Here is an 11,502-nt window from a genome sequence, read left to right as displayed (position 1 = left end):
TCTGTGTTCCAGTAGAACTCCCTGGGAAGCCAGCCTCATTGAAGATGACTGGAACTGACACCCGATCTCTAGGGGTTTTTGTTTGTTTGCTTGCTTGTTTTTCCAGACAGCGTTTCTCTCAGAGGTTCACCTCCCTCTGCCTCCACCACCACTACCACCACCACCACCACCTGCCTGTCTGATCTGTTTAAATGAATAAGGCAGCCTACTAAACAGGCAGGTATGTCTCGCTAAGGAGAAATTGATAGGACAATGGTTTCGCTTCCTGAATCCCAAACAAGTAATTCTTGTGCTCGTCCTAAATAACCTTTTGCTTTCAGTACGCAATTTTCATGTCATAGTTACAGAGCGCCTATAATGAGCCCCAGTCTGACAAGGCAGTGAAGAACTGACTGCTCAGGGAGCTTACGCCATGGGGACACGTTTTAGTTTGTTCTATCATACAATTATCCAGAACAGATCATCACGAAATCTAAACCTGAGAACTCGGTCTTCAGTAGAGGAAAGACACAGGGGAGCTTGGATAAGGCCCGGGTACCACCCGTTCAGACCGCGGAACCGCGCGACGCAGCGGGTTGCTAGGACGTCGCGTGGCTGTGACGCACTGCCCCGCCCCCTCCTCCTTAGAGCGCCCCTACCCGCGCCGGACCCAGTGCGCATGCTTGGGACTCCCTTTGCTTGCAACTGTGGCCAAGTTGGCTTCGTCTCGTCCTCCCTCGGTGCTCCCGCAGCTCCCCGCGCTCCGCCACCAAAGCCGTGCTCCCAACTGCCGCGTGTGGCGGGCGAACCGTCGCCGCGAACCCGCAGAGGGCAAGGAGAGGATGGCCACCTCGGGCGTGGAGAAGAGTAGCAAGAAGAAAACCGAGAAGAAACTTGCGGCTCGCGAAGAAGCCAAGCTGCTGGCGGGGTTCATGGGCGTCATGAACAACATGAGGAAGCAGGTGCGGGCGGTGAAGGGCGGTGCGGAGGGCAGGGGCACGGCGGAGGCTGGTGGCGGGGCCGGGCGCCTTGGCTGCCAGCCTGCTCCGCCACGGGGCTTCCGAGGCCCGCTCGGCGGGGACTCCTGAGGCGGGCGGGGGGCCTCCGGGGCGGTTGTGTAACCAGTCTCCTCCAGTCTCCGTGAGGCCTGGAGCCTTCCGTTGCCGTGCGGTGTCATCTGGAGCTCTCGGAGGGAGGCTTCCCACCCCGCCGCCCTGTCACCCATGTAGCATTAGTTAACAAATCATCCCATACCTGCTCATTTAGGGCGACACCAGTCACCAGTAAATAACCATTTTCTAAGGGCTCTGGCGCCACTGTTACCAAGAAGGATCTCTTTGTGCTGTTTTTGATTTTGCTGTGTATTCGGGAATCTGCAGCATTTGGTGGAAAGGTGGGTTGTGAAAGGCACGGTTTAACGATGGAGACGGTAGATGGGTGTTTTAATTGACTAGATTATAAGCTCCGATAGACCGGTAAGCAGGGGGAACGCTGCTCGGTTGGTGTTTTGGTTCTGTGAGCTTTACTTGGTTGAGAGCACATTATGGATTCTGGGGATGTTGGTCAGTTTGTTGACTCTGAAATCTGTTTTTTAAGAGGACAAAGCACTGCGTGATTGAGTGATTGAAAAACTTAATTCGCCTCGCTGGCCCTTTTGCTGTGAGTATGGGCAGCAGGCGAATCTAAGATTTATTTCAGAAGATACCAACTCCTGATTTCTTCAAGCAAACACTGGTCGCAGCAGTCTTCTCTTTGTTCACAAGCTGGCACACCTCTCCGGTTGCAGTGGATACTATATTCTCGATGCCTAGATCTTTCCTAGCTTCTATGCTGAAATAGCTGTGAATGGCTGTCTTCTTTATTAAAATGTATCTTTTCATATTCGTGTTCTTTTTGTGTAACCTTTTTGTGATCTATAGAATTGATGATTTGAGATTGCAGGTGTTTTTGATGTGCACCTGCAGTGGTAATTAAATCGAGCTCACTGGTGCTTAAATTTGTTTAAGCACATTCTAGTATACTCCACTACCCCAAACCTTGTCACCCATAGACTGGAGCTTTGTAAAGCATTACCTCATTCCTTAAATAGACAGACTGCAACAAAGTCACAGCATCAGGTGTTCCGAGGAGAAGATTGTTTGAACCTGCACATTTGATTTTAAAATTGATTCATATTTTTTAGACTTAGCTTTAGAATAGTGTGACATCTTTTGTTGTTAAAATAGAAATACAGTTATGAGAGTTACTGAAAAATCAAGGTTATGCTACTGAATACAAAGAAAAATATGGATACTTGGTGAGCCCTCAGGGATCTGAGCCTTCTGCTGTGGCTAAGTTAATGTCTTATGTTTTTTTCACCATTGACTTGGGTGTATTTCAGACTCCTGTAGCGGTTTTATCGACTTGGTGGGTTCCTGTATTTATAAAGATGCATAGAACCATTCTGTATTGGTTTACATTGTTTAGCTTTGTTGAGCTATGGCAGACTCCTGTAGCATTTTAATCACCTTAATGGAGTCCTATATCTTTGTCTTAGGGTTTTATTGCCAAGTTCTGATGCTTGCTGGGGCTGGAACATGGACCCCTTATTCAAAACATTTTTACCATGGTTTCCTTTACTACTCAATCTTGTCTGCCCTGGAACTTGGTGTATAGGTCATGATGGCCTTGAACTCAGAGCTCTGCCTGCCTCTGCCTTCTTAGTGCTGGTGTTAAAGGTGTGCACTACTATGCCTGCCCCTATACTTTTCACAAGTCAAAAGCTTGATTGGATGGAGTCTTGCCCTGAGGTCACCACTCCCTATATTACATTTAGAATTAGGCTTTTTAAACTTCATCTCCTTGAGCACAAGGACCATTACACTTCCTGGTGCCCCTTTTGTCTTCAGACTGTTCCCTTTGTATATTTTCCTTGCTCACCTCTTTCCTTTTTTTGTTATAGATCTGTATAAAATGGGCCACTGATAACCACACAGTTAAAGTAGGGTATTTTTGAAATCTCTGCCAAAGCTGTTAATCTATAACCTTCCAATTTAGCCTCAGGCAGATTTTTGGACAAGGGTAGAAAGCAGCTACAATCTTCACCAAAATACCAAAGGCGTATTCTCTAGCCCACATACTAATAAACTTCTCTGGAACCACTCGAGCCAGCCCCCCACCCCCGCCCCCATTAACCTACTGTTTTCTATGCTCCTATTAGTATGGCTCATTAAAACCTTAAAGAACGGGGTTGGGGATTTAGCTCAGTGGTAGAGCGCTTAGGCCCTGGGTTCGGTCCCCAGCTCCAAAAAAAAAGAAAAGGGAAAAAAAAAAAAAAACCTTAAAGAACACATTCCTAAACCAGAGTGCCAAAACACCATGGCCAAGTCAACTCTTATGAAGGAAAACGTGAATTGGGGCTGGCTTATGGATTCAGAGGTTTAGTCCACTGTCGTCGTGGGAAGCACGTGGGAAGCACGGCAGCGTGCAGGCAGAGCGCTGAGAGAGGTAGCTGAGAATTCTGCATCTGGATCAGCAGGCAGCAGAAAGAAAGAGATACTGGGCCAGGCTTGAGCATTTGAAGCTTCTAAGCCCACCCCCAGTGACACACTTCCCCCAGGAAGGCCACACCTCCTAATAATGCTACCTCCTATGGGCCTCATTCAAATCATTGAATTTTGTAATTGATTATTTATATAGTGTTGCTCATAACACAGGAAAAATTTTAACTAAGAATGATTGACAAGGGCAGTTGATGGGACTAGTTTGAGGCAGAAGCCAAGAAAAAAGGCTTGAATTTTAGAAGTGTTCTTGTTCTTCATATCTTAAATTCTGTCATATTTTGTTTGATTTTAAACCTTATTGCATTGCCCATGAAGGTAATGAGTGCTTGGAGGACAAGGGCCCTCTGCATATACCCTGGAATATTCTTTAAGATTCCAGGACAGGCGCAGTTAGCATACCACAGCTCCAATCCCTACCCTACCTGCCAATTTGTTCTAGGGATTTAGGTAGAACAGTTTAGGTCATTTCTTTTTTTTTTTTTTTTTTTTTTTTTTTTTTTTTTTTTTTTTTGGTTCTTTTTTTCGGAGCTGGGGACCGAACCCAGGGCCTTGCGCTTCCTAGGTAAGCGCTCTACCACTGAGCTAAATCCCCAGCCCCTAGGTCATTTCTTTTATGTGCTGCTATGAATTCATTATTTTGTTGCTATAACAAAATAATCAAAGATTAGTAATTATGAAGAAAACAAAATTATTTGCTTTTTGATTTTGGAGGTCTAAGAAATGAAAGGGCCCACCTTTGTCCCATGGTTTACTTACCAGTGTATGGAAGTTTTCACTCTGGTTTTGGTACAGACAAACTGTAGAAGTAGCATTTTGCTGAGACAGCAGCCTTAGCTTTTTGGGTTTTGTACTTTTTCCTTCATCATCCTGGTCGTTTCTGTCTTTTTGTTTTAAAAGTGAACTTTCTGGTAAAGTGTAAGTTTTACAAAACTGAAACTCAGTAATTATAAAGTGAATACATCCCTAATACTAAGACTAAAGTGTGACCAGTGTAAAAAAGGTTTCTTGTGCCTTCTCAATTGCTTTCCCCGTGATGATTACCATTATCTTATGAATTTATTTTTATAAATAAATGTAGAATCATGCAGTGTATACTTGGGTTTTATTTTGTTTCTGTTTTTTATATCTCACTGGTGATTAAGCCCAGGGCCTTGAACATGCTGAGTAAGCAGTATACCACACTGAGGTGTGCTCTGGCATCATGCTCCAGCTGCTTAAAACGAACAGTGGGCTTTATCTGTGTTGTAATATGTAGTACCAAGTAGCGCATTCCTTATGGAATGTGGTACTTCTTCATTATACAACTATATCATGACTTATCCAGTGTGGTGTTAGTTATGAAAGGACATTCTGCTTCAAAAGAAAAAGAAAGGAAAAGGGAAAATTTCTAAATGCTGAAAGAACATGGAGTTGAGGAGGAGTTATTAGCAGGAAGAATATCACCAAAAAACACGTATGAAATTCTCAAATAAGTAAAAACATTAAAAAAAATACTGCCTTGAATGTTTTTATGTCTTATGGTATACATGCGTTTATGCTTTTATGGCAAATGGCCAAGGTGAGAAGTTACTTAAGTTATTACAGAAGGGATACCACATTTGATTTACCACACAGCTCTCAAGTTTTCCAGCATGGTTGTGCCATGTGCACCCTTCCGACAGCTTGGTATTGATGCCACTGTGGATATTACGAAGGCTGTACGCTGAGGCAGGAAAGAGCTCCTGAGGACAGCTCCTGCTGAGGCAGGAGCAGAGATGCGCACCACCGTGGACAGCTCCTGTGAGACCAGTGGGCGAGGAGGTGCTCCACCGTGGACAGCTCCCAACGCTATAGGTTGAAGATGTTGAGATGCCCTCACTTGACAGAAACTGCCATTTCAACAGCTCCTGTGGGGCTTCTTACAGCCGCTGTGGGGTGGCCCGGGGTGGAAAGGAGGGGCCAGCCGCTGATTTGACCGCCTTTGAGGCGCACCGCTCAGGGATTACAAAGATGACAGATTCTGGAGTTTCCTGTTTAAGCATAAGTTACTGTGTTGTGCTTTATAAAGATCTCTTTCAATTTAGTTTTTTACATGATCGCATTTTAGTCTGATCACATCAATTCTTCACTCTCCCCTCCAACTCCCAATTCTCTTCCCCATATCAGCTTCCCGCTGTCATGATACTTGCTGAGTCAAATCAGTCAAATCATACATTGCTGTAGGGCTGTGCAGTGAAGCACGGTTAACTAAATCAGGGTCCCTAGCCCTGAAGAAACCTGACTGTCCCCTAGCCTCCATGCAGCATCTCGCATAGGAGTGCAGCTTTGTGTAGCATCCGTAGTTGTTGAGAATCCATGAGCGCACCTGTCTGTCGTGTTCAGAGGACGCTGGATGGGTGCCACCTGGGGATGACTTAGTCTCTACTCTTGATCACTGTCCGTCTTCTGTAATAGTTCCATCCACTGCCAAAAGGAGCTTCTCTGAGGAGGGTAAGCTCTGGACTGGCCTGTGGGTTAGAGATAAGCATTTAGGAGGCAGTTAGATATTACATCAGTGTAACAAAAGGGTGGTGGTAGATTTCTTTCTAGCTACAGCTTCATGGCCAAATTTACAGTATGGGTCATCAGTTTCCTGTTGTTGAAGCAGACCTTAAATCTAACATGCATACCCAGATAAAAGCAATTTGAAGAAGAAAAGGTTTACTTAAGTCTATGGTTCTAGATGAATAGAGTCCATTATGGTAGGTAAGGTGTGGCCACTAAAAGAAAGCATGGTCAATTATGGTTTTAGCTGCACGCAGGAAGCTGGGGTAGACTGCACCTCTTGAATCTAAAGAGGCACCTCCTTTAGTTTTGGGAGGTGTTTGAAGGTCTGTCCTGCGCCTGTGATCTGGAGTTGTTCTCATTTGTCTGTGCCCATGATTGTTGCCGCATACTCGGCGCTTCTCTCCTGGGCTCACTCAGGCCCGGGTGATCGCTCGGGTGGTCGCTCTCTCGCTAGTTCTGGCTCGGTCGGGCCTTAGGGATGAGCGCTGATTTATCTCAGCAGCTCCACGCTACCCCCAAGTACTTTCTGACCTGGGCAGTCGGTGAGCTGTTCCAGCGTGGCACCTTGCCACTCTGGGCTCTAGTGTTAGCTCTGGCCCTGATGGGGCCAGATGGAACTAACCATAATTTATATCTGGTTAATATGTCTCCCAGCAGCTCTCTGCTAGCAGGGAACTCTCTGGTACCAGTTACCCAGTAAAATCGGGGCTCTAGAAGTCCAGCGTGGGCTGGCCTATTGCGGTTCCCTGTCACGGACTCTGTTCACATTCTCAACAACCCAGTGAAATCAAGACTCAACAAACTGCAGCCCAACAGATTATCAATCCACAATACATCCACACAATAAACTCACAACCAATTGATAAGGATATAAACCACCCACCTAGATAAGATAAATTTGCCTACAGAAATCCATCCCGACTACCTTGACAATTCAAGACCATGCAGATCTGGGTCATCTTTCCCAGTCTCCATCTTGATTCTCCTGCTTCTCCCTCTTCTAAACCTCTGTTCCTGCCTCCCTTTCTTCTCGTCCAAAGGTAGGCCTCGTCTTGTCTTGTCTGCCTTCATGACAACTACTCATGATTCATAGATTTAATCTTTCATGATGTCCCAAAGTTTCTTCATATCTATTTCTCGAGGGGTTTTGTTTTGTTTTGACTCACTTTCTTTAGTTTGGTGGGTAACAGTCTACCTTGTCCTCTTGTCCAGACAGTCCGTCTTCTGTGTGAGCTACGTGTCGGCATGGCTTCCCACTGAACTTTCTGGCAAGCTGTGGAATGTTTTTCTGTCTTTACTTCAGCCTTGGTTTTCTTTAGTTCAGATTCTTTGTTGAGTTCACTTTTAATATCCCAACTATATTTATATATCCTAATATTTATATTCATATATATGTTTATACATTTTATATATTATATTTAAATCATTTCAGTCAGTTCGTGTTGCTTCAGGCTAAATGAGAAGTTTATTTCTGTCTTCTTTAATTAAGTTCATTCAGTTGTTTGTTTTTCCTGTTATACTCTTAGACCATGTTTATAATTTTTTTTTTCAGTTTTGTCTTGAGGTTCATCGGGGTGGTTCTCTTTGGGGAATATTACTGTAGGGTTGATGATCTTGGTGTGTGCACTGAGCCTTGGGCATCTGGAGTTAGGTTGTTGAGTATATGCTTGATACTTTTAGTCCAGTTGTATTGAGTAGGAGTTGCTTCTGTTCCCTTTTGGCAGATTTCAGATTCTGTTGGAAGTACAAAGCTGCTCAGAACCCTAGGATACGTGGTGTTGATTCGTGAGTGTTTCTAACTTCCTGGCTATTGAGAATCATTGGGGATGGGGTGGCTATGTACGTGCTTAAGTGAGATTGATGAATGGATGGCAGGAAGGGACCAAGATGTCCCAACACTAATGGTCATGTAATTAGTTGCTAGGGAGGTACTGGTGCAGGTACATGGTGGGGTGGGGTGGGCAGAAGCAGAGGGACTTGCTGCAGCACCATGGGTGAGGCTTGACGCTAGGACTGAGCGAAGTCTCCATGAGTGACACACCACGAAAGCCATCAGAGTGGTGGCAGATCCCTCCTTCCTGTCCGCCCCAGCCTATGGCCGCAGTGGTAAAATGTCCCACAGGAGCTGTCCACGGTGACGCACTGCCTTTCCTGCCTCAGCCTACTTCCAGCATGTGGACAGCTTTCTGAAACACCACTGCAGGAGCTCTCACGGGAGCTGTCCACATTGGTGGCTCTCCAGCCTCCTCCTCGGACCACAGTAGCCCCACCAGAGATGGTGCCTCTGCAAAAGCCAGCTGTAGCCAGGAAGGATTTCCCTTCACAACCAAGGCCTGATGCAGGGAAAAGAGGGTGAAAAGTCCCTGAGCAGAAAAACTCACCAATCCCTGTGCTCCCCACAAACCCGCACTAATCCCTAACCCAAACCCAGGACTTGAAATCCTCACTCTAGAAATCTCTGCCCTGAGAAGCTCCACCCCTCAGAAGTCCTATAGAAGCCCTGCCCCCTTGTCCAGTTCCCCGCTGTCCACTCCCGGGAGCAGAGGGCCACCATCCCTGGATTATGTCCATCCACACCCTGGACCCTCCAATAAATCTCCTTCATGAGGTTTTCTGCCTGGTGTGATTCTCTTTTAGGAAGAAGCCATGAAGAAGCAATGAAGAGGAGAAGAGAAGCAGCAAAGAGAAGGAGCGAGGCCGAGGCTCCTGAGCTTCTGAGCTCGGCTGGGGATCCCCTACCCTGGGAGCTGCAGCCCCTCTGCTGAGGAGGCTTCCTCTCAGAGCTGTGTGTGGTCCCTGGGCTCCCGTGTCTCAGGATGCCCTTCTACTGGGACACTGTCCCACCTCAGAGATGTAAGGTCCTTGAGCTCCCGTGCCTCAGGATGCCCTTCCACTGGAGCAGAAACACTTAACCAAGTGCAGGGAACAGTGCACTGGGGATGAACAGAAGGTCTATGGGGACTTAATAAGTAGCAGAGCCCTCAAGTGCTGCTCTGCCAGGGATGAGGTCCTGGTAAGAGCAACATGGGGGAGGAAGAGAGGAGGCCTGCCAGACTTATCCACCAAACCTTAATCATTGCACTGTTGTCCTCACGGGTCCCACAGATCTGTCATGTCTTGCCTGTAAAACCGTCATCACCACAGTGATAGATTCTGCCACCAACTGCAGCTTGAAGCAGTAGCCAGAGACTTAACAGACTAAAACTGCCAAGATTTTGGATTGATTGAGCACAGTGAAATGAACCTTGGGGAAACCAACTTCCTGGCAGTCCTTTGGGAGCAGGGTGTCTTGGAGGTTCTCTTTTAAGAGGAAGTCATTCAAGAGAATTTAATACATCCATATCTTTGAGTCTGGAGTGGCTGGAGTTTGGCCAGCTCTCAAGGCATATTTTCCTGTTGTCCTGATGTTGCAGCTTAACAATAGCGCTAACTTTTCAGAAACCATGTCTTCTTGGTTTACCCCTCCCAACTTTACACATGCTTTTCTGGCCAAATTGCAAATCTTTCTACTTCAACTTTATTGTAAACTTGGCTAAAAGTAGCCTGCCTCCCTGTCCTACAGCCTAAATGTTATTAATTCTGGCCACATAGAAACCATTCTGTGGTGGCACACACCTTTAATCCCAGCATTCTGGAGCTAGAGGCAGGCAAATCTCTGTTTCATGTCAGCCTAGCTGACAGATTCTTACATATTGTATGCTTTCTCTCCTGGAGAGCCAGGGTTAGGTAGAGAGACACTATCTAAAAAATAAGACAATTATATGAAATTAGATCTTTTTTCTTATAGGAAATCAGCTTTAGCACATATTGTATAAAATGGTGTATTTCATTCTTACATTCTTCTCCATGCATGTAATGTTCTTTGGTTGTACTGACCTACTCCTATCCCAACACATTATCCCCCCTTTGCCTCCCTCCCGCTCTGTGTGGAGAGAGAGAGAGAGAGAGAGAGAGAGAGAGAGAGAGAGAGAAAGAGAGGAAGAGAGAAAGATTGGGAGCAGAGGTAAAAGGTCTGAGGGAATTGAAAGAGAACACATTTTGATTTTTACTTCATTCAAAAGCACAAAAAAAAGGCATTTTGGATTATCTATCATACTATAACTTTGCACAGTGAAAGAGGATGAATACAAAATAAAATGTAAAACCCTGCTTGACAGAACAGATAATTTTGTTTTTCAAGGCAGGGTTTCTCTGTGTGACCCTGGCTCCTGGCTATTGATCTGTAGACCAGGCTGGTCTCATACTAAGAGATCCCCCTACCTCTGGGATTAAAGATAATTTTCAAGAAAAAAAATCTCACTTTTGGCTATAACAGGTTGTGTGCATCCCCCTCCCCCCAATCTCTGGTCTTTAGGGTGTCAGACTAAACCCAGCTTGGAGGAATTTTCCCTCCAGGGGAACCATTTATCTCTGAAAATAGAGCTTCTTGTCTGTGTACACTACTGCTTCTCTAGCCTATGATTCATTCTTTTTTCTTGTGCAAAATGTTAGAAATTTGCCAAATGCATAGACTGAGTACCCAGGTTCCCTTGCATTTTTTTTCTTTGTCTGTTGTTCATTCATTTAAGGTTCAGTGGTTTTGTTTTTGTTTGAACCTTGTGTGGCTGAAGGTCCCAAGTTCTCGTGTGTGATAGAGCTTCTCTCCCTCATGGGAGAACTTACCTACCCCTATTTATAGCCAGTGCTTGGGCAAAGCAGATTATGGCCTTGTAACTTCTGAAGTTCTCCTCCTCCAGACAGTTCTGCATCTTGCCTGTGTCTCTGACGCTACCCCTTTGTGGAGTTCCTCTATCTGTAAATCTATCTCTTGGAGTCTTTCCTCTTTATACATAGTTTGTAGTAGTTGTAGAATGTAATAGATGCCTTTAGGGCCCACGGTTCTGTGGGGATAAGTGTCATCTTTAGAGGGTACCCCTAAAACTTTATCTTTCCTGGATGTTTGAATTGTCCAGACTTTATGAACAAAGGAGCAGCAGACAAGTTTTTCCTCATTTGTAGCAAAATGGACTGTGTCTCTAGTGCCTCGTCCCTCTGTAACACATTTCCCCATTCAAGCAGTCCCAGCCCACTTGCTTGTGTGTTTCATTTGGTAGGTAAACCTGACATTCACACACACACACACACACACACACACACACACACACACACACACACACACACACACACACACACGATTTTAGTTCCAGATGATTAATCTGATCATGGTTGTTCTTCCATTGCTTTTGTAAAATTGAGTTTTCCACATTGGAAATTATAAGAGGTCTATGTTTAGGATTGAGGAGTTCTAGAGTCTTATTTCCATAAATTCCTAGATACGTTCCACTGTAATGTATCCCATTCCTGTCTTCCCACCATCATCACCTTTAAAAGTACTTAATAATGCAGGAAAAATCCTCCTTAGTCTTTAAGGACAGGGCTTTAGCTCGAAGGGAAAAACTGTTTAGCTTTAAAAAGA

The 11,502-nt window shown here is 45.3% G+C and overlaps 1 protein-coding gene and 1 long non-coding RNA gene across 2 annotated transcripts in view; both read left to right on the top strand.

Annotated features, from left to right (window-relative positions):
• The first annotated feature begins 796 nt into the window (after window positions 1–796).
• Window positions 797–11,502, top strand: part of Klhl7 (kelch-like family member 7) — a 49,031-nt gene continuing 38,325 nt past the window's right edge. Inside the window, exon 1 of the mRNA NM_001012187.1 lies at window positions 797–941. Within this exon, the coding sequence (NP_001012187.1) occupies window positions 822–941 (120 nt within the window). The 5' untranslated portion in view covers window positions 797–821. The remainder of the gene's footprint in view (window positions 942–11,502) is intronic.
• On the top strand, window positions 1,681–6,683 carry LOC134486543 (uncharacterized). Its single transcript, XR_010065740.1, has 2 exons — window positions 1,681–3,982; window positions 4,123–6,683. It is a non-coding gene; the product is annotated as an uncharacterized LOC134486543 (long non-coding RNA).

This window comes from Rattus norvegicus, chromosome 4, assembly GCF_036323735.1.
Source record: "Rattus norvegicus strain BN/NHsdMcwi chromosome 4, GRCr8, whole genome shotgun sequence".
Classification (NCBI taxonomy): Eukaryota; Metazoa; Chordata; class Mammalia; order Rodentia; family Muridae; genus Rattus; species Rattus norvegicus.
The sequence above is the reverse complement of the archived record's forward strand: the minus strand, read 5'-3'. Positions and strand labels throughout refer to the sequence as shown.